The 21,486-nt window shown below is 33.8% G+C and overlaps 1 protein-coding gene and 1 long non-coding RNA gene across 2 annotated transcripts; one reads left to right on the top strand and one right to left on the bottom strand.

Moving 5' to 3' along the window:
* Positions 1-4,602: 4,602 nt before the first annotated feature.
* Positions 4,603-5,312, top strand: LOC116205513. The gene is made up of 2 exons (XR_004156519.1): positions 4,603-4,664; positions 4,779-5,312. It is a non-coding gene; the product is annotated as an uncharacterized LOC116205513 (long non-coding RNA).
* Positions 5,313-13,313: 8,001 nt separating this feature from the next.
* LOC116203349 (disease resistance response protein 206-like) lies at positions 13,314-14,035 on the bottom strand. The gene has a single exon (XM_031535038.1). The coding sequence runs from the start codon at positions 14,033-14,035 to the stop codon at positions 13,454-13,456; it is 582 nt and encodes a 193-aa protein (XP_031390898.1). The 3' UTR covers positions 13,314-13,453.
* Positions 14,036-21,486: the final 7,451 nt, after the last annotated feature.

Genomic DNA, 21,486 nt, shown 5'->3' with positions numbered 1-21,486 from the left:
TATATATATATATTTCTTTGCCTTGAAAACAGGCACGTAAAGAAAGACCGTGTTAATTTCTCTTAAAACGACATGTATGTTCTACCAGCGATGCACTTACGAAGTATTATGGATCAAAATCAAAATAGTACATATCTTTTATAGATTGTATTTGTTTGGGAAAGATATTTCGGGGCGGCTCGGCTGTGGTCATTTTACGCAGTACTGATAATCAATTAGAAAATGAAACGAAGAAAGATGAGAAAGCCCAAATTTTTCCACGATCGAGCCATCACCTTTTTACTCTCCATAACAGGAAAGTGATAAACCCTTCACGAAAAAGCAGTGGCGCGGAGGCATTTGCACATCAGAAATTCCCAACGAAGGTCTAAAGATAATATATCATTACCGTAAATTAATACAAATAGCTCAGCGTTTATTTCTTTTAAAGAAGATTCTGTGTTCGTATTTTGTGAATAAAGAAAATTTATATTGAGAAAATTTTACCTCTTAACAAGTCGATTTATTTTGATCTAAATTAGTCGGGTTGATGAATATTTGAATACCTTGATGCACATCGAAAAAAAAAAAATCAAAACCTCATATTTAGGCGAACCAGCTGTCCAGAAAAGTCAAACAGGAATTGGATTCTCCTGCTCTCTCCTCCACTCGATCTTGACACGTAAGAATCTTGGAATGTCTATGGCCCTCAGATCTTAATTCCCTTCGCCTCCGGTAACGGACGGTCTGTGTAAAATATACGAATAGAAATATTCGTGGACGACTGGATCTCCGTCGATTGATTATTAAACAATCTTTCATGTCTCACGAACCTGGAACTTGGGTATCTGCTGCCATGTGAAATAACTTCTGGTCACATGATATTCGTAATTCATTATCATAATTTTATTAGTAGGAGTATGCACGAAGAGTTTTAATTGATACGGAACACACCCCTGCTCCCCCGTAATATTATCTTGATCGCAAACATATATCCATCAAAGGACCAGCGTGATAACGATCGAACATTTTTCCTGCTCTGTACATATTAGCAAAGATTCATTACGTTGTATTAATTAATTCCTCCCGCATGTTTTGTGGTTTGCTCTGGAGATTGTATAGGTTCGCAAATGATGTGCTTGCCGTTGCTTTTTGTTGCTATATATATATATATATATATATATAATGTTTGCATTGTTTACCTACTTTCTTCCTGCAGATTTCATGGTAGGCACTGTGTTAAAAGATTACCCCATGCATTTACCAAACCGTGAAATTGGGATTGAATTAGCAATTGATTCTATTTGGATGACCATACTTATTCTAAATTAATATTACATGTCGCCTTCAACCATTATGGCATCTGGTGGACTCTTGACGGTGGATGGTTGCCGGCGGCGATGGCCCCGACCATCAAGCTCTCGCTAGCTATATTATATGAACTCTTACAGTGGTCTCCCATGAACTTTCTTTTCACTTTGATTATTTGCCCTCTAGTCTCTTGTATAGTTCTTACTAGCTCTTGCCTTAAGCTGGGGGCGAGGATGGATTCTGGAATGTTTCTCCAGTGTGCACTCTTTTATTCGAAAAATCAATAAGTCTAGACTAATTCAACTTGAGTTAGTTAGGTCCCCACTATAGTAAAACTCTTTCAATCATGAATTTTTTCCATTTATAAAACTCGAATCAAATTCTTATTTGAGGCATATAAGCGTCGAATTGCTTTAATAGGACAACGGAAATTGGATTTTGATAGGGAAAAAGAAAAAAAGGACCCGAGATACTTCGGTTGTGCGATATATATAAATAATGAACAGCAGATGGGGACAAGAGAATAAAAGTGCAATGCGCAATTATATTGCTGAAGATAAGCGAATATTTGTATTTATTATTAGAATAATAGTTTGAAGTTTGAACAGAAAAACGTGGGTATTAGAAAACGAATAAATATAATGTATTGGAATGTTTTTTTTTCCTCGACAAATCAATGAATATCCATTAATAATAAAAACGAGTATAAGGTAAAATGTTCAAGAGAAAGATTACAAGGACTGAAAAATACAGCAGATCTGCTGGGATCACTGTAAAGGAAAGTACAATATGACAGAAGCACATCCAATAAATACAGATACAATTGCAGAAATTATTCCAATTGCTATATCTCTGTTATCGACCTCTTACAACAACTCTATGTGGACCCCAATCAATACTAGGAAGCGGAGCCCAATGCAATCCATATAGAAGCTACTATTGTGTGAAAACAAAGGAGCATGGCAAAGAAGGGTCTTGAAAACAGATACCTGACCCAGGACAGATCACAACATCTAGATATAATCAATCAACCAACCCTAAACAGCTGATTTCCTAAACAGTCAAGTCATAACAAACCAACTTCCTTGATCAGTTCAAACCAACGATTATCTACCTAGACAATCAAATCCAATCAGTCAGGCTATCATGATCAGTTCAAACTAGCGACTCTTTTCAAGGAGCCGAGACTTACTACAGATCAACAACAAAAGAAAAAAGCAAAGCTACAAAAAGTTGATTATTGTAGGCAAGAGGTATGATTAGTCAGACTAGTGGCATAATCCTTGGAGTGGAGGGTGGGGATGCCGTTGCATGAGAGGTGGAGAAACCGTAGATGAGAAGCCACCACTGGAGGGGAGGGGAGAGTCGATCAGACAGGCAGCGGCGTTGGGAGGGGACGCTGCCACTGCACGGTGTTGTCATTTAATCAAACGGACGGTCGGGTTGGGTCGGATCGAGTCGACATGCCGATCAGAAGAACTCCGGCCGATGACTTCCCCTGTCGCCGCAGATCTAATCAGAGGGGGAGAAGGCCCAACCATCGGATGGGAGCTGGTGATCGCTATCGCACACACCGCACTGAAAACAGAGAGGAGGGGGAGGAAGGCCGCTACGATCGCCGAGACGCTATCAAACACTGCTTCCACTTCAGATCTAAGGGCGAAGTCATGGGCTAAGGAGCCCACCGTTGAGGAGTATGCCGAGGAGGCCGCCGTTGAGGAGCCTGCCGATGTTAAGGAGCTCACCGTGAATGCTGTCGATGAGGAGACTGTTGGGAATTGGTGTATGCCCTAGATGCAATCTATCATCAGTTCTGTAATATGACATGTATTTCATTATATTACGAGGCATATCTGTTATTGTGTAGATTGCGCTAAATATGATTTTACACAATAATGTCCTTGGAATAGTAGGTTCAATAGGCATCAAGTGTGACTTGATTGTGAGATCCTATAATTACTGAACATTATTCCTAAATGTCCATAGTCAAAGTATTATCGTTAATTAGGACAACGATAATACGGTTAGATTAGTGTAAGTGTTGATTGATGATCAAATCTCATAGGTCATGGATATGGAGATATCAAATCACACCACATGTATACATTAAGAGTAATGTGTATAGGACTGATCCGCCATGAGATTGCTACATGGGTTGTTACGTGACTGTCATTAGCATATCTCAAAGTGACTATAGTGTAATGGTCCTTTGACTTGAGGTCACCATAGATTCCTACATGTAATGTCATATACTTTGATACTGTCAAACGCCACTGTAACAGGATGGTTATAAAGACAGTTATTGGGTATACCACAGAGCATGGAGAGGAATGTGAGTGATCAAGATAGGATTTGTCCCTCCTACGAAACGGGAGCGATATCTCACGGCCACTTGGTGGTTAAGTCTAAAAGTGTATGCATACCCAAATGAGTCGATATAATGATATCGAGCTCATTTGTTCTGATAGACTTACCCGGTAAACCAAGAAAGAGAGATATTGAGCCATACAAGGATGTCATCGACCATGCCTTGGGCTCAATAGAGATATAGAGGACAATGGATTATATTACACGGTAATATAGGTCACGAGGTTCGTCGAGAAATTGACTTTTAGATTACTTGAGTAACAGTGATGCATTGCTAGATGCCGCTCACTGTTTGTAATATTGAAATAGAAATTTTGATATTACTGTCAACGTAATTGGGAACCTACAGGGTCACACACGACGACTAAATTGACGAGATATTTTGAAACAAATAAAATCGTCTAATAGAGATTAGATGATTTAGGTGCGACCAATTAATCGGATATTTAATGAGATTAAATTTACCGATTAATTAGACCCGATTTATTTGATTTAATGGTGTGCTAAGTGGCTATTTTTATTGAACCACTTGGAGTCTATTATATGGTAACACATGGGCCAATTGTATAATGACACTTAGCCATGCACTTGGCTCTTGAAATTCTTAATTTCTCTTATCCCACATCGGTGGGACAAGCAAATTGCCCCATCCTCAAGCCTATATATATGTGTATATATATGGCAGTAAGTATGGGTAACAGGGTATGCATATATATGTGATATATATGTATGCATAAGTATATATATAGATATATATAAAACGCACTCATATAAGTGCTCAGATATATATAGTGCGTGCATATGTGTATGTATATAATAATTTGGGTTGAATTGTTCAATCCAAATTAGGTCCATTAGTCTGAAAAATTTCGGGTGTCGCATTAGTGTTTCTTTCGAGTGTTGGTCGCTAGCACCGCCGATCTCGAAGACTCGTCGACAAAGTCGGTGTGGACACCGGTAGAGGCGTCACGCGTGGGACGCTTGGTCGACAATTTTAAATATTCCAGGTACGCTTTTATTTACTCTTATTCTTCTAGTAGGTCTTGGAATTAGTTTCACGGGTAGGAAATTTTGAATTTCTGTTCCTTTTTCGCTTCCGTTGCGCCCCGTGGAACTAGCAGAGACTGTCCCAGGAAGCCACATGCAAGTCTGGAGTTGAGACTGTGGACGGCCAGCGAGTCTACCACCAGGATCCGCGATCGAATCTGAGGTCTGTCAGCAAGAAGATGGCAACGCCCAAAAACCTCCTAAAACACCATCACTGTGTCTGAGAAAATGATGAAAGGAGAGGTAAAGAGGGAGGGAGCCACCAAGAACGAAAACTATCAAGAGAGAAAGTATGGCCTCAGTTTTCGATCTCGGTGGCGGTGGTACTGGATGTGCTCAGTCGGAGCCGGACGCGTCGGTGAAGGTTGTTGGATTTAGGGTTTTTGTTGGGTTGGTTGTAGAGAGGATAAATGAGAAGAAAAGTAAGGATAAGAGAGGGGTAACATAATGTAATGTAAAGATTGGGATGTAACGTAATGTAAAGTCATGTAATATAATGCAATGCAAAGATTGGGTAATGTAATATAATGTAAAGTAATGCAAAGATTGGGATAGATAGAAAGGAGAGCACTCTCCATTTTCCACATCTTCCCTTATCTTTCGCTTTCCTCAAAAGACAATTTTGGAGATGGAAACATATCGGCTTTTTTCTTCACCTTCATCGTCCTTTATTATTCTTTTACTATTATTTTTAATCAAATTATATAATGAGGGCTGGAACCCCGAAGAAAGAATATGCTCGCTCATATTCGGTTCTTTCACTGAATTCTGGCACGAGGTGTGAGTGAGCCAGTGAGAGAATTGAGATCTAGTTTAGCTTAGCTTCATGCACGTGCCAATCATGTGACGACCATTGTCATAACTTTTTTTTTGGCCAATGTGTGGGCCAAAGAGACTGATTGACCTTTATTATTAGCACATAAAGAAATTGGGTCCACATGATCTTCAATAGATTCGTTTGAGAGACATACGAGCCTGGAGGCCACCTCTTGGAGCATATTCCCCTGCAGTGAAAATTATAGCGTTCTATCTTCAGGACGGTCCTTATATTTTTACCTCAAGAATCTGACAGTCAGATCGGATCTATGACGAACGTGGAGTAGTGCAAATCTAACTGAGTGGGAGCACAAATTTTTTATGCAGTTGTTGTATCTTGTTAGGAACAGCCACGGCATAAGGTCAATAAGGCATTTGCTTGAGACAATCCCAAAATTATAGGTTCCATGTCCACTAGTTTTGCATCGATACAGAGTTTCTTATTTTAACTTCTGCCACTTTTAATTTCTCAGTTAAATAATACTAATATGATGCTTAATTTTAGTTATTAAATCATAATTCGAAATCTCATTAAAATTATTATGGTCATTGATTGAGTTGAAAAATAGGAAAATAAATATCTAGTAATATATAAATTCTTACAAAATATATACGGTGTCAATAAATTTTATACGGGGTTTATCATTTTGAAGTGAGTTTTAGATGTTTACGTTAATATTTATTTTCATCTCTATTGTTTCCTTAAGTAAGAAATAGAACTAACCGCAAATTCCGGATACAATATTAACATAATCAACATCACTTTCACATATTTTTAATTTATATATTTTGAATAATTTGGTATATTTGGTCAAAAAATAATTTGATATATTGGATATAGAAATTGGCTTGCGAAAAGATTATGTGAAAAATAATTTGATATATTGGTTAAAATTTTTTTTAATTAATTGGATACCATCTGATATACGAAACTCCGACTAATTTAAGTTCAACTAGGGTGGGCCCACAATGGGTAAAACTTTCTCAATTTGTTGATTTATTCCATTCATAACTCAAACCCAAGACCTTAAGAAAAATACACGTTGAACCACTTGAATCAATTCATATTAGCAATAACTTTTTTATAAGTATAATGAATGTATTTCAATTGATCACAAATTTAAATAGTCTCTTTTTTATTTATAATGTTAGAAATATCTTCTTTTTTAGATTACGCCAACTCATTTACTGAGACTAATCCTCACTTAGCATTGACTTGATCATGACTAAGAGATTCTTTTTATGCATTTTGAACATGTGTTCTACAAGCGAAGTTCATCACTTAAAATTACCCAGATCATTTGCTAATGAATGATTCAAATTTTCTAAAAAGTTATACTAATTAATATGTCATACGATATAAAAATTACTATTTCTCCGGCTAAACTTCATTTGAATTTTCGATATTTTTAATTAGAAAACCATGATGACAATATAATAGACCTTAAAAAGTTCATAATTTTTACATATAGATAGTTTTATAATTAGTTTCAATTGTACTCTATAGCAATTATTACATGAATCAATATGATATATCAAAAGATTGCGGAAAAAAAATTTCAACCCATGGCATCACGCAGATGACTTCCTAGTATAATAAACAACAATACACCAAGAAAAAATATTACTTTTTAGTAAAAAAAATTACTATTTAAATATAAGGGAAAATGTCAAATTTGATCATCAACCTTTAACTCTTTTTCTATCTTAGTTCTAAACCTTTTCTTTGGCTGGATTTCGTCCTCAATCTTTTCCGCACGGTATGAGTTCAGTCCTTCCATCCAAAATTCTGTCCATTTTCCCTGACTTGTATATTCGTCAAATGAGAGTGCATCACGTGCATGACAGATCACTGCTACTCTAAACTGGTTATTATAGAGCAAATCCGATTCTTTTTTTAATCAGACCCGTAAACCGGACTAAGATATTTTCAGTTCTTTTAGGATTCTAACCATTTGTCGGTGTGTGAGACGATGAAAGAGAAGCGATGGCTGGAATCATAAAAGAACCGGAAATATCTTAGTCATGTTTACTAATCTGATTAAAAAAAGAATTGAATTTGCTCTATAACAACCGGTTTAGAATAGCAGTGATCTGTCGCGCACGTGGCGCACTCTCATGTGACGAATTTACATGTCAGGGAAAATAGACGGAATTTTGGACGGAAGTACTGAACTCATACCACGTGAAAAAGATTGAGGACGAAATCTAGCCAAAGAAAAGGTTTAGGACTAAGATAGAAAAAGAGATAAAGGTTGAGGACCAAATTTGACCTTTTTTCTAAATATAATTTTGTTCTCAATGATTCTAAAGAGAAGCATAAAAGAATAAGTACATCCTTCATAGTAAGTAAGTTGGTTCAAGCGTTCGACACCTCTTCCCCTTTAGCAAGCTCCCAGGCTTGAGTCTCGTAATAGAGAATATTTATTAGCAGATCGACCTAGCTCAAATCTGTATTAGTTGGGGTCCGTTGGATCTCTTTAATAGTAGATAGTGCATATTGAAAAAAAACTTATATTAACTAAAGTATTAAAATCAAAACATATTTATTGAGTTAGAATTATGTACAAAAACTTATAAATATTTTTTTACCACTATTTATGGGGTGGAAATTATTTTTCTATATATAAAGATATATTGATATATAGAAGAACATATTTATTATTTGAAAATATATATATATATATATGAATTTAAGTTTATTTGGGTAATTGTATAGATATTTACAATTTTATCCATATTCATTGCACAATTTATTAGATGACTGGTATATATGTATATACTTATAAAGTTTTTATTTACTTTATTTCGATAAAAATAGATTCAACTGATTAATTAATTGTTATACCATAATTACATCATATTAAAACTTAGGTTGTAAACTGGTTTCTTGCCCGTACTATATATGCACGGAATTTTGACTTATCTTATTCTCAATAACTATGCAAAATGTACACAGTACGTAAGAGTTTATGAATAAAATTATACATTTCATTTAAATATTCAATCTTAAAATAGACTATTAAATAACATATATTTAAAAAATAGTAATGTCATTCATCAAATGAAAATTTCTGAAATTTTAAGTTCCTTGAACCCCTCTAAATGTATTTTAGGTTATCTTTCATAATTTATATATTCTTAAAGCTATTCAAATATTATCAAATTATTTTTAACTTAATTTATGCTATTTTTTATTTCTAAAAGTTCTATTTTTACTCTATTTAAAAGAGTGGGAATTAATTATATTTATTTAAAATAAATAAATAAATTTTTGAGAAACGGACACTACATGGATTAACGAATTGCAATTCCGTACAAGTGTTCCCGCTCTATTTTTAGTTATATTTATTCCTTTATATGAATGTTAATGCGATGTATTCTTACCTACATTCATCTAACTAATTCATTAAAAAGTTAAAATTATTAATAACCAATGAACTCTCATTGAGTCATTACCTTTGAATGCCTCAATTAAAGTTTACTTAGCTAGTTTTCAATCTTTAAGTTTCACAAGGCGATTTTCTCTATTTTGCGTCATTTTGTATTTTGATATAAGAGTATTAAGTTTATATGCACGGAAATATACATGTCCTTGTATATCGAAATAGACTGCTGAATTTGCTTTCTATTTTGATTTTTTTTAATGGAAAATTTATTTGGATATAGTGCTTAAATTGACAAAAATAGAACCTTATACTCACCTCAGAAAAAAATCATAGAGGAGAATACTTCATATTCAACCACTTGCATAGTTTGTGTGATTGGACCGACCAGTCTTGTAGGGTGCTTATGTGGATCGTAAGAATTAATCGGCCGAAACCCCTTCATATCAAAGGGAAAAAAAAACCTTTAAAACAATGATAATCAAGATGCACAAAAATTAGTTCAATTATGCAAATCTCAATATCCAAGAGATGTATAAATAGCATGCTAAAAATTGAAAATTGAAGTACGAGATACATTGTTTGTTGAAAAAGGGGTTTCTCTTCAAATTTTCACGCCACAACCATGAAAACTAGAGTGACCTACTAGCTTCCCCCTTTGTTTTGGTTGATCCAAACTTGAATCTGAATTGTCACATGTAGATAGTTTCTAGTTTTTTTGCTAAATAATAGATAGTTTTTAGTTGTAACTAAGAAATACATGCAATAATCAAATTTCATAAAATAATTACATTAAAAGGTAGAGTTTCATCTAATTGGAAAAAAAAATTCACTCATTTAAAATTGCGAATTTGTTAAATAAAATGTATATAATAAATTCACATAATGTTTGTTAAGAAGTATATAAATAACTAATGAAATTTTTAATTATATTATGATATTTGATTGTAAAATTTTTTATGAGCCTATTCAACTCAGTAATTAGTATATAATAGATACTGTAACTGATACATAAAATACAATAAGAAGATAATTTAATTCTCATTGGTTTCCAAAAAAAGAAATATTAGAAACTATTGATAAATTTTTATTGTAAATTTATAGAATTAAATTATAATTTTTTAATTGAAAAAAAGTAAATTATTTATGTATTGTATTAAAATGCGGGAAAGTGAGATTTATAGATTTATGGTTTTATGTGTTGCACGAATTTAGATTTACTGGGCAAAATAGCTTATTTAAAAACACTTCTTATGTCTAAGAACTAATTTAAATTTAACTAGGCGATAATTCATTCGTTTGCAAGAGAAATTTGGTTCAAATATAAGAGTTAGATTATACTTTCAAAACTTAGAAGAATATTAATAAGATTAAAAGGGCTAAAATAATATATTTCTTACCCTGGAAGGAGAATTGATAGATATAACATATAGAGTTAAATGCATTTTGCCCCCTAACCTATGCGGTGAGTTTGAGTTTGTCCCCTAACCTTCAAATTTTTGCGAAGTACCCACTGACCTTACCGGAAAATAAGCAGGATGCCCCCTTAATTAAATTCCGATCAAAATTTTGGCCGAAAGATGCACACATCACTCACATGTCATATTAAGTATGGTAAAATCGTTAATTCATTACCTACAACTATAAGAAAACGAAAAGAACAATTGAATTTGGGAATTAGGGCACAATCCTCCTCCACCTGGTGCCTTCTCATAACCTTGCAGATTGAGGAATGTCAAATTGGAAAAGAAAAGAAAAGAAATAATCAATTCTTTTTCTTTTTATCTCTATCAAAAAGAAAAATTAGAAATCTCATAAATTACTTCAGCTATGGACTCCACCATTTTGACAAATATATGATGTGATCAGCATATTGGAATTAAATTTTGCGTTGTGAGAGCAATATTTTTTACTGTACTGCAAATAATCGTAGACAATGGAGTGTTTACACCTAAGGATAATTTACTTGACCAAATAAAAATTTAGCTTCAAATGGTGGATCTCACACTTGGAGTGTTTTTGCTCCTTTTTAGCAACAATACCTCTAACTGTCATAGGCGTGGAACTAGAATTTATTGTTCCTCACTCTGCAAGGGTATGAGAAGGCAGCGGGGGAAGGAAGATCATGCCCTAATTTCAAATTTCAATTGCTTTTTTCATTTTCTTTTAATTGTAGGTAATCAATTAACGATTTTACCATTTTTAAAATTACATGGGAGTGTCATGTGTCATCTTTTGCTGGAATTTTGAACGGAAATTGGTTGAGGGGACACCTTGCATATTTTCCAATAAGGTCGGTGGGTACTCCGCAAAAAGTTGAAGGTTAGGGGGTAAATCCAAACTGACCTCATAAGTTGGGGGGCAAAGTGCACTTAATTCTAACATATATCTACTTAAAATAAATGGATGATATAAAAGATAATTATTTTTAATTATATATATAAACTAAAAAATAATCTACTTAATTAAATATAAATTAACATCGAGGAGATAAAAAATATTTCATCTAATAGTACATAAAAAGAAAAAAAAGCATTCTTGTTGCTAAATAATTATCATTTATAGTCACTTACTTATATATAATTATATATACATATGCGCATCAAGAGTAACACATTGAAAGAAATGAGCAGGTTGATTGGGACGGGGATGGTGAAAATTTTAGGAGAAAAAACAGTCAACGAACTTAATTTTGTCGTATTTGACTTGTGTGAATGATAGCTACATTTATAGAATTCTTAGTAAGCGTACAACCGAATTATATAAAAACAATTTATATTTTGAGATGGTCTTAACAATTATCCAGTAATATTTTCATTTGTTATGAAAGAATTTTAATAATTAATTAATATGTACAAATAATGTCAACTGATAAGAAACGATCCGTTAAACCTGATACAATTAAAATTTATGGAGAAAATTCTTGATTGGGAGAGTTTTGTTTTATTTGACTAATCTGACTCAGAACTAAACTAGTCGAAGTTTATTGGGATTTTGAATATCAGAGCGAACATCAAAAAAGAATATGACGAAATAAATTCTTTTAGTGAGATTTTAAGGACGCTCAATGTAGAGATAAGAGTTTGCTAACCGAGTTTAAATAGCCTATCCACGTCGCGCGCCTTATATATCATATATCGATTACTGTTTTTCTTAGGGGATTTAAAAAATTCGTCAATTTTTGCACTAACTTTTGGTGGACTGATAGTGGGTATATTTTCTTGCTCTCGTAAAATCAGGGTCAATTAAAGGCAGTATTGTATTGTACATAGAGAAATCATCATATTAGATTACCAATTCTGTTGAAAAAAGTGTACAATCAAATTGTTTCATAACTCTATAAAAGAATTTTTAAATAAATACACCAATAAATATGTATATATACTTAACATTTGTATATTTGTTAGCATATCTAAATTTTAAGAGAGCAATGTTTCGTTTTACTACCTTGCAAACTTGCACAGCATCGCTAAATTAAAAACGTAATTTTTTTCACCCAAAAAAAAAAAACATAATTTGCATTTTTGGATCTCCTCTCGCCAAAAGACCTTTTCTCCTATGTATCGGATGATTTCAGATTCGAAGAAGTAAGAGTGAAAACCTGTAACGTTCCTTATTTGAAAGTTCCTCGGGTGGGCCCTCTTCTGAAGCCCATCCAACCAAGTGGTGTATGAAGACCCCAATGAGCCGTATACGACTTGAAGAAAATTGGGGCACAGATTGGAATGGGGCGATATAATGAATAGTGGATTTGAAAGGTGAGGTTAATCTAAGTGAAGCCGAGTTGAAGCTAAATGTTTAGCTTATTAGTAGATTCATGAGCGACATTTTATTGATCTACCTTAGCTTGCTCATGAGCATAAAAGGGAGCAAAATCGATTCGATCATATTGACGTAAAAAATATTATTGTTGATAGGGCTCTCTCTTAAGAAAAGCGAAATCACCAAAATAGAAATAGAACAACTACAAACAAGTTTAGACATGAGGGGTAGATTCTAATAATGATTCATCACCTGTGGAGAAACAAAGTTATGAGAAATTACCATGTCATAGTTGATAGTATAATGGAAACACTCTGAGTTGTTGGTCGTCGGCAAAAAACTATCAATATGCTAAGTTCTAAGCAATTGGATGCATCGACACTTAATTTCCATCACTTGAAATTAATTAAGTCCAAAAATACACATACTTTTATTTTCCTGAAATTAATTGTTGACGAGACCCGGAAAGTCAGTCCATAAATTTGCCCCCATGACATGACAGTAGAAATCGAGACTGGATCAATTTATTAAGGCCTACCCGAAATTATATGGGCCCAACCGAAGTCCAACCCGATTAATGGAAGTCCATGAGAGCCATATGTTTTTTTTTTTTTTAAATTCAAAAATGGTACAAGAAATGGAACATGCATAAGATAAAGTAAAAGGAAACATTTCACGAAGAACAAAATATGATGATCCATGTCTCTGAAGATAATGCTGTTTAATACGATGCAAATCTCCTAACCTCTGATCATCCTTCTCGTTTATCTATATATGTATGGTGGTTACCAACACTCGTAAAACTTGATATCAACCCGAAGCCTGAAGTAAACTTGCCCCTCGAATGCATCGGTCATTATAGTGGCAACGCCCCGGTGCATGAAGAAGTCGCCTGTCCCACCCATCACTGAGATGTCCCGAGTCTTCACCATTATTGGGTCTGCTCCAACAAAGTTGATTGTCCCTTCATAGTCGGTGCTGTTCAAGGCGAAAGAAAAACCTAGCCAGGCAGTGAACGTGTTTTTGGTGTCATAAATGTAGAGCCCTTGTGCCCGGCCGACAGGCTCGGAGTGGAGGTTGTTGTCCAGGGTTATGGGGTCATCGAAGATGGCTATGTTCCCAAAGTGGAACTGCCCCGCCAGGATGGTTAGGTTTGCTCCCTCGGGCGCTGCCACAATTGCTGATGTGGCATTGCCGGCGTTCTTGCCGTTGTAGATTATATCGTGGAAGTAGAGGACCAATTGCTTGCATGGCTTGTAAGCATGCTGTTTTTTCATGCCTTGGGCAGATGCTAAGGTTGACATGGCGAGGAAGAATGTCAATGATAAAGTGAGGAGAAGGATTGATATTCTAGTAATCGATGTCATTGTAGGTGATAAAAAAGGATAGTGAAATTAGGAATTTTACACAAAGAGAATTGAACAAATCTATATATGCTGTACTTCTCCCCAAGGAACTAGCTAGGTTTGTCGCATATAAAGGGTGATATATTGTCATATTGTAATTTAATTACAAGGAATATTATGCCAACTACGGCAAAATGCATATTTATATAGGTTGTCACAATACTCTGACTTGGCAATTTTTTTTTAGCGGTTACCTACTACAGTAATGAGGTAATGAATGAGGTTCTCGGTGTACCATGCAATTGTACCACGTATATATTATCAAAATTCGTTGCATTAATCAAAGATGGTGTAATACAGTGATGTGCACTATTGCTGAACAACTAAGAAATTTCAGGTTTAAAATTTTGCGAGACTATTCGTGTTCTTTTATTAGTTATTAAGATTTTTATTTTATTATACCAGAGTCATGAGCATCTCCTGTAACTGAAAAAAAAAACATTATAGTCATTTTCAGGGGTTGGTAACTTTCGATTAAGTTCAAGTTTCGGTAGAGGCTAGTTCATGCATGCTTCCGTTAGTTGGTTTAACATTTTAATTGGTTTCTATCGAAAGAATATTTTGGTGTACTGACACTATTTTTACAAAGAAATGACAATATTAAAACTTGAAATGACACTATTAACATAGAAATTTACAGTATCTTTGGGTTCGGGCATTTATATACTATTCGAATGAGAGAGTCGGAGAGGAGGGAATATATGAGTGCAGTGGATTCAAAAAAAAGAAAATTCAAGAGGTTTTAGGAGGGTATAACGTAATGATACATGCCTTCGCTTGATAACTAAGATGTTTTAAGAGGATGTAGTGCAATAGCTCCTGCCTTCGCCCGTTAACTAAGAGATTCCAAGTTCGATACTTATTGCGGACCACCCGTGCCGATCTATTAATTATTAAGATTTTTATTTAATGCATTAAACTCATGAGCTTCCTTATGTAATAAAAAAAGAAAAAGAGAATCGTTCTCAGCAAGTGAGAAGACAGGAACCGAAGGACTAATAAATTTAAATATTCCATACACTATAGAAATTCATTCCTATAGAGACGGCAATTGAGACGAAAAACTCCGTCTCTACACGATTTAGAGACGGAACTTTCCGTCTCAGAGGATTCGTCTCAAAAAGCCTCATTGCAAAATAACAAGATGAAAATTTCCGTCTTATTCTCGACTGAGACGGAATTTTTCGTCTCAACCCGATAGACAGAATAAATCGTCTCCATTTTCGTCTCACGATTGAGACATAAAGAGCTTTTCGTCTCTCCCGATAGACGGAATAAACCGTCTCAATTTTCGTCTCACAATTGAGACAGAAAGAGAGACAGAGCTTTCCGTCTCTCCATTAGAGAAGGAAAATTCCGTCTTTCTCTCTGTCTCAATTCTTGAGACCTAAGTCCGCCGAACAATGTAATATATATATATATATATATATATATATATATATATATATATTGTTTCGGCAAAGCCTAGAGGGAGCATGGGCTTTTGTGCGCCCACAACCTATACCAGTGGTGCAACTAATAAATGGGCATGAGTAGACCCACTAGGTATTGAACGTATGAACTTTAGGTCAACAGACGAGAGTGTAGGCTACTGCGCTACACCTTCGTTTGATAAATATCACTTATCTTCGATAATGATAATTAACACTTGTACGAATATAATTGTTTGATTGTGCTCGAAACAATTCACTATATGCCGGACATAAATTCTTGCTCACCACATAAACTATTATTTGTTTATTAATTACTGCTCAATATGGACATGGCGCACATATCCATCGAAAGGCCTGGCAGTAAGATTCATGTGTCGTCTTGATGATCTATTGAGATACTCATACTCATTACTTTCAATTTGTTAGAGATATTACATTTCATGAATTAGATATAGTTTCTTTCCTTTTACCATATGCCTTACTTTAATTAATCCTGTTTTCTGTTTGTCGTGCGCAATGCGGGTACGTCATTCACTAGTATACTCTATATTTGTTACATATTTTATAATAGTTAATTATGAGGTTAAGAGACTTATGGTTTGTTTGGATAGAAAGAGAAGCGAGAAGGGGAAGGAATAAAATCTAAAATTTTATACGATATTCTCTGTGACTTTAGAAGACTTTCCTCCCAATTTCCCTTACATTTCCTTTGGTTTCTTTCTATCCAACTAAGGGTAAGAGATAGTCTTGTCACTTGAGGCCACTGTCAAGAGGGAGCTCAGGCATTAACAAGGAAAATGACGGACGGATTTTTAATACCACAAACATTCTCATTAATTAATAAAATCTCAACTAAATGCATACCTTTTTAAATTTTTTGCTTGATTTCTTAGAAGGTAATTTATTATTGTCATATATATGCTTCAATTGTAATAAAGAAATTTTAAGTTCAATTCCAGCTAATGAAAATTTCCATACCTCTCATTTCACATTCTCTATTTTGTTACAAGAGTGATGAGGTTCTTGTAATAACATGGAAAAAAAAGTGTATAATTTTATTCACATTTATTGAATAATTCTAGAATATTATGTAAATTACAATTTATACCATTATGAGTGGGATTTTGAATTAGAAAGACTTGATTATTAGGAGGATTAGTATACACATTTTCTTTTTTTGGGAAAATGAAAACTTGAAAGTTAGATCTCAATAATGAACATCGTCCCATACCAATGGTCAAGCCTGGCAGGGCATATTGGTGGAGGTAGGTGGGATGTGGATTTTAGCGACCATGATCATGTAATATTTATCCTCCTCGAAGTCTCCCATTTATGAGAGACCATGCAATTTGTACTTTATGGTAGGTGAGGCTTAAAAGTTAAGCTCCTTTTGTTCGTCGTCATTCAAATTTTGGTCAAATTCTTCTTATAAATCACCATCTTCAAAAGTTTTCTTATTGTCTCGAAATTCACATTCACTTACTCTTGTTTTACATTTTACAAAATTCTAATAATTAAATTTAGAATGAATAAAGATGGCGTTAATAATCCTGGTCCATCTAATTTCCACCTTCTTTCGTTATACACAAATAAATAAGAAAGACTAGGGACACTTGTCTACACGAACTCGGTGGAAGAGCTTAATTAGAGATAAACCTTTCTATTTTGTTTGTGTTTGCTCCAATAGTTTAGAGATAGATAAGAATTTGTTAGGTTACCTCTAGCAAAAAGATTAAAGGAAGAATCATTACCCCCTCTCAATATTGAATAAATAAATAAATCACTCCGTATTTTAAACCATTGGGGTAGTTTTAAAATCACAGTAAATTCGATCATGGAATTCAACCTGAAACAAGCTACTTCTTCAAAACATTCTTCTTTGATGTCATCATCTTAAACCATGGTTTGAAAGTTCAAACTCTGTGACCTAAAGTGAAAAGTGAAAAAGACCCCAGTTTCTCACTGCGGATATTAGGAGTTGATATTGAAAACTTCACATCTGAAAAGAATATATAAAATAATTGAGTTTTGTCACCTATCAGATTAAGTTATTAGAGTTGCATAAATACATCCATCGATAAGGCTGGTGAAAATTTAACAAAATCATCATGTCATCTGAAAATTTTCTATGAACTTGCTCAATCTATTAAATCATGATATCAATAAAAGTTCATAAATCCTTTGGATTTGGATATGGATTCATAATACTTTGACTTTCGCTGAGCCAGGGATCGGATTTGAATCGAGTAATGACTCATGCGAATTTGATTTGGATGCATGTTTGGTTTTAGAGTTAAGTAGAGTTGAGTTTTGATTTTAATTGGGTTGTAATGATTGTGTTATTGAATTATGAGAAAAAGTAATGAATAGTTGAGAAAAAATAATGATTGTGCTGTTGAATTGTGGAAAAAGTAATGGATAGTTGAGAGAATTTAAAATTTAAAATTAAATTGAATGGTTAAAAAATTAAAGAAAAAGGAAAAAGTAATAATTGTGTTATTGATTTTTTTGTGTAGTGAGTAGAGTTAAAGTTAAAATTTTAATAACACGATTGTAAAACCAAACGGAGGTGTTCTCTGAATTTCGGAGTCTCTGTGTTCTTTTCTTCATATAAAACCAAAAGGATTATTCTTTGTTGCCGTTGATCAGAATGGACCAGTGCACATCAATAATCACATGTATATACATATTATATATATATATATATATATATATATATATATATATTTCCTCCCAGATACCTGTGCCATTTGCATAACATTTGTCGCTACCCTTGGTTTGGTGAGTTGCCTCTTTCTGTGTAATTTCGGTGATACAATTTGGACAACGTACTGACCTAGACTTCCACAAATGAGAAAGTTCAATCCTAATTAATTTGAACCCCCTTTTGATTGATGATGATGGTGATGGTATTCGCATCACTCTCATCTTTTTGTAATTACATTACATCAATTCAATATTTCTTAATTTTATATATATTCAAATATAAGAACTTAATGTTGCCATCAGTACCGATAGATGCCTCCGAGTAAAAGAATATTTCATGACTAATAACTCAATATAGTGTTTTTCTAAAGACTAGTATATATATAGTTACTGATTAGAACTCCCTTTCAGTTTCACCGTTATTTTTATTCTAAAGGCCATTACTCTTTTTTAATCATCCAAGTAATAAATAAAAGAAAGCCATTATTGGTTTGTAAAGTACTTCAAAGATGACAAATCGTTAATGATATTTCCCTTTGCTGATTGAAAGTAAGATTTTTATTTTCGGGAATATCAAGGGGTGTCATTGACGAAATAATTCAAGTTAATTTTTATTCAGAATTTGGATTGACTGTAACCACTAGACACTAAATTCTTTTGATGGGTTTCGAACTTCTACACTACAAATAAATTGAATCCTGCTCACTTAAATGGACTGACATAGTGTAAATCTTTTATTTAAGTCTAATATATATTATTCTGTCCCATAATGGACAAGGGGGTAGAAAACAAAGAAATGGAGAGGGAATCATGGCGAATATCGTTCTCCCTAGGTATTCCCTCAGACAAAAAATCTGGTGCATTAGCAAAAAATAGCGTCTTACCATTAGAGAGGAAGGAAGAAGTAAGGAAAGAGAAAAATGAGGGAATTAAATAGATAGAAACGAAAATTGAAAATAGTTATGCATCACCATTTGTAGGGGATAGTATGTGTTTCTCTTTTAAGCTCAATTGCTTGAACTCAATCCGCTCATATTTGAAAGTCAATTTGGTTCTATTTAATTCATTCAAGAAGAGAAGCTCGAGCTCAACCCATTTCTTGGGTTTGAAATTGAGAAAGTAAATTGTATGGGCTAGACGTGTGCCATAATTAAAGTTTTGTTGAAAACAGTTTTTTTAATATACAACTCTCAATTTCCATATACCGGATGTAATTCCGACAAAGTTTTCGTATAGAGTAAGATATAAAGAAAAGACTCGTGCAGTTATTCTTAAAAAAATTTCTATATTAATAGAAAATCTAGATAATAATAACTATTTATATTTAAAGTCTAAATATCCATGATAAAATTGTTCGAAAACTTTCTAATTAAAGGTATGAGAATTGGAAAACTACTAAAATTTGGGGAATTAGACGATTATTTTTTTTTCAGGTAAATATATATTTTCTAGTTCCGTATTTTTGTAAAAAAAATTTCAAAGTAAACAAGCTCCATTTTTTTTTTGGGGTCACAACAAGCTCGAAAGAATAATGGGAGATTAATTTTGCTCATATCTAAATAAAATTGTGAAAAAGAGGGTGTAGCACAGTAGTATATGCCTTCATCCGATAATCAAGATGTTTCAGATTCGATATTCGTTGTGGGACTATATGTTTCCCTTTATTAGTTATAATGATTTTTATTTCATTATTTATTATGCCATTAGACCTCCCTTGAAATCCACAAATTTTTTTTATGGAGCAATAAAATTGCTTTATGAGTATACCATCATTTTGATCTTCAAATTTGTAACGAGCCACCACTTAAGGACCCAAATAATTTTTGCCCCTGTTTAGATCCCCCGATTCGGGTTCCGTCTTACACTTTGTCCGGCCATCAATACTTCAGACGGAAAGCTTGCTATATGGCACTAATGGCATAAAAAAATATTATTTCCTAAATGAAAATACAAACGATGCATTCTTTTAGCTTTTTTTTTTTTAAATGTTGAATAAAACATCGAGAGTAGAACGGTTGGGGCTCCCTGGCCGGCCACCATCCCTGCCGTTGGTGACCTTCCCTGAGGGGGTAGTGGCCGGCCGGGGAGCCCTAACAACCTCCTCTCAATGTTGATTTAAATTTTTTAAAAGAATAATTTTTTTCAATCTTCGCTAGACGACATCATTTTGTGAAATATCTTTAAATGATAATATTTTTGATGCCATTAGCGCCACGTAAGCGTCCACATCATCTTTCCATTAAAGGAATTGAAGGTTAGAAATGAAAGACGGAATTGGAAGCGAAGAGTTTAAGTGGTGGCAAAAATTATTTGAATTCTTAAGTGATGATTCCTTACAAATTTGAAAACTAAAGTGATAGTTTATCCTTGCTTTATTCTGGGGTCCTTGAAGTCTTTTTCTTTTGGCTCAGAGGGTCCTTGGAGTCTTTTCTTAAATAAGTCTCTACTAAGCTTTATATCTGTCAATATCTTTATGTCTTCGATCAACAAAATTTATGGTTCCAAGTATAAGAAATTGCAAAATCATTTTAATTTGTTCATGGTAATGCATTCGAACCGTTTAGGGCTCTTCATCTCAAGAAGTTCAGAAAATTTTCCTCTCGGAGACTGTTCATTCTATGGCATGTCGTCCCTAGTACAAATGAGGGGTCCGAAAATTAATTAAAACGATCAATGACAAAAAATTATTGTTAATTTTATTTTTATGAGAGAATTATAAAAGGTGTCACATCAGCAAGAACCAATAATATTTATTTAGGATCAATGAAATGTCCCAAATAGAAAAAGCAATTGTTAGGTTCAGTATGTCCTGGAATGGAGAGGGATATTGTGTCTTGACAAAAGCTCGTTACGCTCCTACAGATTACAGGTCCGATTTTGCCTAGTGGGACTTGCGAATTTTATCTCCCTTTCCATACCCCTTTGTGAATTAATAAGCCTTCTCTTGTAACTACAATTACGTTAAAATATCTAAAATAAATTGCGACTTAAAGAGGAAAGTATTTGGTATGCATCTTTTGTATGTTACAGTTACTAATTTCCTTCTCAAAACTGAAGAAGACAAATTTGTGCGCGCGCAATTACGTGTATATCATTGGAAAGCTATGTCCATTTTTTACATAATAAATCTGTAATTCTAAAGTTGCTAGTTACTTTCATTGTTATTTTCAAGAAAATTAAAAGATTAACTTTAATCTTAGGAGAGAATAAGAACACCAGCACTACGAGAGAATAATATCACCAGTACTATTCTATGGTGCAATTACTAAAAAC

Source organism: Punica granatum, chromosome 4, assembly GCF_007655135.1.
Source record: "Punica granatum isolate Tunisia-2019 chromosome 4, ASM765513v2, whole genome shotgun sequence".
Taxonomy (NCBI): domain Eukaryota; kingdom Viridiplantae; phylum Streptophyta; class Magnoliopsida; order Myrtales; family Lythraceae; genus Punica; species Punica granatum.
This window is presented reverse-complemented; position numbering and strand designations above follow the sequence as displayed.

Bases quoted from the DNA above. Each gene is read 5' to 3' on its own strand.
- LOC116203349 (XM_031535038.1), bottom strand. From the start codon at position 14,035: ATGACATCGATTACTAGAATATCAATCCTTCTCCTCACTTTATCATTG.